At 42.3% G+C, this 6,166-nt stretch overlaps 1 protein-coding gene across 1 annotated transcript; it reads right to left on the bottom strand.

Moving 5' to 3' along the window:
* Positions 1-3,144: 3,144 nt before the first annotated feature.
* Positions 3,145-4,940, bottom strand: LOC147450191 (Small nuclear ribonucleoprotein family protein). Its single transcript, XM_086520671.1, has 2 exons — positions 4,681-4,940; positions 3,145-3,714 (listed from the first exon to the last, which is right to left on the bottom strand). Exons 1-2 carry the CDS (start codon positions 4,923-4,925, stop codon positions 3,549-3,551), a joined length of 411 nt encoding a protein of 136 aa, XP_086376797.1. The 5' UTR covers positions 4,926-4,940; the 3' UTR covers positions 3,145-3,548.
* Positions 4,941-6,166: the final 1,226 nt, after the last annotated feature.

The following is a 6,166-nucleotide window of genomic DNA, read 5'->3' as shown; positions in this document are numbered from 1 at the left end:
CAAGGTGCTATAAATAAACCATCAAATATTCAAGGGACACAAGTGTTCCGTGCACCTTGGCGGCTAAGATTTTAAGCCATTCTTGTGTGAGATGCTGAAAATTTTTCATTTTCCTTTCTCTTACACTTTATGTGTGTGCATGGCAACATCTCTCTCTCTCTCTCTCTCTCTCTCTCTCTCTCTCTTCTAACTCTAAAAAGGTGAAAGGGGCTTGGTGTCTTGGTTATATGAGTCACCTTTTGAATCCTTACACTTTACTTACATTTACATGATCGCCTTGGCCTTGATCATTCTAGCGGTCATTTACAGAAAATGTACAAACTTTTTAGTATAAAGATGGTAAAAACAAAACGCTCTTTATGATATAGTCAAAAGAGAAGGATTGGAAGCCGGGACACTTCCTCTGCTTAAGATCATCCCTATCATTTAGTGAGGTTCAGGAAGAAAAGGCTATGTGTTCAAGTCTTAGCATTGACCACCCCAAAAGAGAGCTGACGCAATAGGGGTAACCAATCTTCCAAGGGGGATGTTATAGTTCCAAATAGGGACATAACCTCCGCCAGGATGCCTTGGCGATATAAGCTTGGACCAAATCCCGAGAAGAAAATAAAATGTAGAACCACCCATGAACGTCCCATTTCGCAAAAAAGGCCATTGTTAAGCTAGGGGAAATGTCTTTCAAAAGCTATGAAAGCTAGGAAAATTAAAAACTTTAAGCATGCACGTTGTCTCCTCAACATTCAAAATTAATGGGAATTCTGAACAGTTATCAAAAGAGTTATCAAGGGTCAAGATTGTTCACCCAAGCTTTACTGTGTGTGCCTAAGATATGCTTTAAATAACTAAAAGACACTCTCTGAGTTGAGGACTAAGCTGGTCTCATTATCTCATTTGCTGGGTAATGTTATAAGCCTCTTCCTTTCCTTTTGACAAAATACTAGTTATACTGATTGAAATATGGTTCCATATAGCACATGCCTCATATAATTTGCTATTCAAAGTCTTGAAGAATATACTATGCTAGTGGTAAAGCTAAGAAAAAGTCTGTTTCTTGATAATGTGATGCATTAATCAAACAAGGCGTGTGGTGGACCAAGTCACTAACGGTGTTCTAGAAAGAGAACACAAATCATTTGCACAAGCCGGAAATTCAGGTGAAGCAATTGCCAACTATTTTAGCAAGATTTGGGGGCTCTAGTGGGGAGCCTCTGGTAGTGCCAATAAAAGTGTGACATGAAGAGGGCGAAAAAAAAGAGTAAATTGAAGTATGAAGAAAAATTCATGTGTTTCTATGTATGGCATGATTTCAAGAGATCAAGACAAAGAAAAAACAACATATCTACCAAAAGGGGACTCCAAATCCATGGCCCTTTTGTGTGACCGCCCCGTCACCTTAATTGTGCACTTTCAGTAATGTAAGCCACCTATGGAGCACTTAATTTGGAGGTGTAGATCCAATGTGAGAACCTAGTTGAATTGACTGAAGATGCCCACTTGCAAATGAGACCTTGAGTATACACTCTCATGAAAGGTCCCTATATGCTACAATTGGACAGCAAGAATAAAATTTCAAAGATTAGTTTCGCCCATCCACTTGTGAAATATCTTTCCTTATTTTGAAAAGAATGCTATAACTTGTGATGACAAGCAATGTCGAGCAAGTAGAAAATGGAATGCCTAAAGATGGTGTAGGAAAAGGTCGCCTACTGACTGTTCCTGTTAATCATGGGCGATCGACGGAGGCCGGGAGCCCTGAATACAGGAATGGTCAGTGGGCGACCATTTCCAATGTCGAGCAAGTAGAAAATGGGATGCCAAAATGTGTTGTAGGGAATGGTCGTCTACTGACTGTTCCCATTAATCATGGGCGACCGACGGAGGCCGGGAGCCCTAATTATGGGAATGGTCAATAGGCGACCATTGACAATGTCGAGCAAGTAGGAAATGAAATGCCAAAAGATGGTGTAGGGAATGGTCACCTGCTGACCGTTCCCATTAATCATGGGCGATCAACTGAGATCGGGAGCCCTGATTACAGGAATGATCGGTGGGTGACCATTCCTAGTCGTCAATGGTGTTGGGGGAGGGGGGCCGACAGTTGAGCTCTAACAGCAACATGGTCCGACAGTAGGGCTCTGACAACAGCTTAACATGTGCTAACCTTTCAACAATACCTGGGTTTGAGGGTATCGATTGTGAGAGATGAGGTGTCAACACCTCAGCCCATTCCCACCACTGACATGCAAGCAAGCGATTAGAGCCCCGGGCTTCATCTTCTGGATGCTGACGTGTTGTGCATCCGACGGCCGCAACGAAAATTCCGGGTCAAAAAGGGCAACACATGCACGGCTCACAGTCGCTGCCCCCCGACCCAAGACCTTGTCGGCGAATAAATTGGAACAAAGGCATTCAAATTGCTCCCAATATTTGATATTTCTCTACTTGTTGGCTACCAACAAGAAGAAATACAAAATTTTACTACTTTTACTACCAAACGAGAGGCTAGAGGAGCTTTCAAAGGGGTAAAAATTTGAACTTTCAAAAGTATCATGACTCGCGGTGTCTACTAAGCCCTTTTGCATGATATTTTTGAAAGTTCTATTTTTCCCAAAGTCATAGACCAATACCAATGACCATTGCAATGGAACAAACTTGTGTTTGTGTGTGTGTGTGTGTGTGTATATCTGAGAGAGAGAGAGAGAGAGAGAGGGAGGGGGGTTGTTTAAGTTCAATCAATATTAGAAATAATAAAATTTCAAATGTCCGCCTAGCTTTCTTCTCTTCTGTAAGGCTTCTTTTAGAAAGCCGAAAACCTGCAGCCCTAGTGTTTGTAAGCTATTTTTGTAAGACATGGCTCCAAAAGATGAGCAAAACTATCTGCCCGCACAGAGAAAACCACCACTTTCAATTTAAATGTAGAAGATAGTGAGGTCTTCATGATTGATAACGTTTGAGCTTAGGAACAACCAGAATATGAACACTTAGGCAAAGGATGAAACTCACAAACAACTGCCGATCAATTGGAACTAAGAACGTTTGTTGTGTACCAAGGGCTAAAGAAGTACTGAGAAACAACAAATCAAATTAGAGAGGGAAAGAATCTGACGTATCCGCGTTCAAAAAACACCCTTAAACCAAAAGAAAGAACTCAAAACAACGCTCTTTGCGCAATATGCCAATGCCCACATGGATGTGCAGGGGCGGTGTCTACAAGCACATGCTTATACGTATAGATGTCCACAAAATACTAGCAACATTTGCATGGGAGGAGGCATACAATACCCCATCTCAAACATTGGAAGCTACTCCCTAAACTAAAAGCCTTAAAACAGCAGAAAGCTTGTATGCTTTGATTACTACAAATTCTGGACTAAAATGCCATGCCATGCTCGTCAGATGCAGTCCTCTCCTCTTCAGATAATGCTTGTATTGTGATTGAGGCGATCTGATTTGCATCCATCACATTGTGCAAAGAATGCTGCAATTTTGCACGCTGATGCTTTTACCTGTATGTATGTTCCTTGTTTAACGAAAGGTTGCCACGAGTATCAATCCTCCTGAAGAGAAAGCAAACTTAGCTTTTCTTCGAGAGAGCCCTCTACAAGACAGGAGGTCCGGCAGCGAGCAGGGATAAGCACGAGGCCAAGATTCCGCTGTTCCAAAGATGCTGATGATGTTGAGAGCGAGGATGTCAGTGACTCTACACCTGCATCCCTGCAGTAAAAACCTAGATGTGAGTAAAGGTCTGTATGCACAAATACACAGCTCTGACTAGAATCAAATTGAACTTAAAATTAACAAATGCTACAACAAGACCAGATTCAAAGGGCCTCTTGAAAGTTGCAATCTTCAAGTATACAAGAAGATGTACTTGTTAGCACCCCTTTGCTTGAGACATCTTTAAAAAATTTCAGAGGTTTCGACAGATTCACAAGTTTTGCAAGCTAAAGAGACAAGTTTCTTGGCAACTACAGGTCACTACATCCCCATTTTCACGTTTTTAGATCCATATCCTCTCATGTCCAATTTTCAACACGATCGCATATCATCACTGGTCAAATTCCCTGATGAAATGAAAGGAGATCTGCCTAAATATACAATTTCCACAAGGGCTGGTTTACTTAATAGAACCCAAAACAATTGCTTTTAACATGAGCAACCATGTGCAGGTAAAGGAAACTAAGCTATCTGGCCATATAGAACCAAGTTGTGCAAAGTCTGATTAAATCAAGATATGCTTGCTCTGATGATTATATTGCAACATTCAAATAATGAAGATGAATCGAAACACCCTGAGAAGAAGCCATAACACACAACAATATAGGCATGCCCAGCAAATTGTACTCAGAACAATGAATCAATTGATGTTTTTTTAACGTATTTCACAGATTGTTTTTTAATCCCAGGGATCTTCTTTTCCCAGCCTCTGATGCCTAAGGTAACAGATCATTACAGGTACATCAAATGTGAGACCTTGACTCAAAACAGCATACATCCAGTTTGCGACCACTACGAAGAGAACTGCTCAAGAGTATACCTTTCATATCACCATTACGCCAGCACAAGCCGGAAAATACACCCATAATATGGTGCACAAACCAGCACATCTCTTCTGTAGCAGAGAGCAAGAAACTGCACAGAATGTGCCCAAAGACCAAAGTATTTTGCTTTGAAAATTACCTGGAAGAAGGATATATGGGCCTGCATTCGAGAGTATCGTACAGAATTATGTTCCCCTGCTTGTCGAGACAATAAAAACTGCCGATGAAGAAGCGGCCATCGGAGACGCCCACCTTCATTCTGCGATTGAGCAACTGATGACAGCGCCTCACTCTAGCCTTCAAAGGACGCTCTACCTCTTTCGTTTCTGGCAGCTCGAGAGAGGCCGCCATCGCCAGACTTCCCAGCTCGTCATGGAGCCCCATCTCAGAAAGTTCAGAACCAAGTTACTTCCTTCTCTTAATATATTTCTCAAATTCACACAAGTCCGGCCATAAGTGGTCATCCATTGGAGATATATGTGAAGCTCAAGGTGGCCCCAGTGGACTCTCTCTCTTTCTACGTGGAGTCCTTTCCTCTCTCGCTGAGCGCGCTGGGCTGCAGGACACACCACCGGAAGGCAGCCGATGAAGGAGCTACCGCCACGTGTCCGGGGGAGGGGGCCGGAATCCCTCCCCCTTTTAGGATAGTATAGATTTGTGGGTCACTAGCAATCAGGGTTGAGCTTGCAATGTCTTGCATTCAAGTACAATTTTGTAACACCGACCACCAAGGATAGGATTATGAGCTAGTGGTTATGCGAATTGTGAAAGCTCTTAACTCTCTGAGCGAGCATTGCACAAGTAGCATAACTCTCAAATCTTTGGAGATTGGGAATATACACAACGGGGGGCTTGCGAGGATCCATTGGAGCAAAGTTGAGAAAAATACTATGTAGAGATGGCATCTGTGATCATGTCATCTCCAAATATGCAAATGGGCATTGGTGAATAATTTAACAACATATTTGTATTTTGTGCACATATGCTTGTGGGTGACAATAAAAACTGTAGCTCAATAGCGCATTGAGGAATTGTCGGAGGGTTGTGTTGTTTTAAGTTTTAAGAATGTGATTGAAGTAGAGGCCGCCATACCTTGGTCGTGGCTTTGGAAGAATGTCGGAGTGACGTGGACACCTCTAGGTTGGATGTTTATGCTGGCAATTCCCTCTTCCTCGGGACCCCACTTCTGTTTTGCAATTGCAGCACATGTTTGGGCTTGGATTTCCACTTGCTCGTAGCTTGAAATATTAGTGGCTTTGGAAGCAAAGTAGCCTTGTTGACATTTGTATTTGTCGTGGTTACAGAAGTAGATTGTTGTCATTGTTTTGGAAACGGTAGTTGAACTTTGGGGATCCAAACAAAATTTTATTGAACTTGTGTCTGTGTTTTGTTTGCCTTTGGTTGTACTTGTGTAGTTGGCCGTTTAGGTATCCACATTTGCTTTGGTTTTTGTTTTGGCATGAGTAGGGGATTCTTGAGGTGCTCTTGATGTTCAATGGTTGCATCTTCGCAACTTGTTCAAAAGGGAGCAGATAGCTGGCAGCTACAGCTTCAAGGCTATCCATAGACCTAATATGTTGTGTCTCGATCGTGGTTACCCTATAGGTGAATTTCTTGAAAAGACA

Source organism: Adiantum capillus-veneris, chromosome 9 (assembly GCF_014529385.1).
Source record: "Adiantum capillus-veneris isolate H3 chromosome 9, ASM1452938v2, whole genome shotgun sequence".
In the NCBI taxonomy this organism is placed as follows: Eukaryota; Viridiplantae; Streptophyta; class Polypodiopsida; order Polypodiales; family Pteridaceae; genus Adiantum; species Adiantum capillus-veneris.
This window is presented reverse-complemented; position numbering and strand designations above follow the sequence as displayed.

What these genes read in the sequence shown, in the direction of transcription:
- LOC147450191 (XM_086520671.1), bottom strand. Translation starts at nt 4,925, where the DNA reads ATGGGGCTCCATGACGAGCTGGGAAGTCTGGCGATGGCGGCCTCTCTC. An exon ending in CCCATATATCCTTCTTCCAG is followed by an intron (nt 3,715 to 4,680) that starts GTAATTTTCAAA and finishes TTTTTACTGCAG; the next exon opens with GGATGCAGGTGTAGAGTCAC.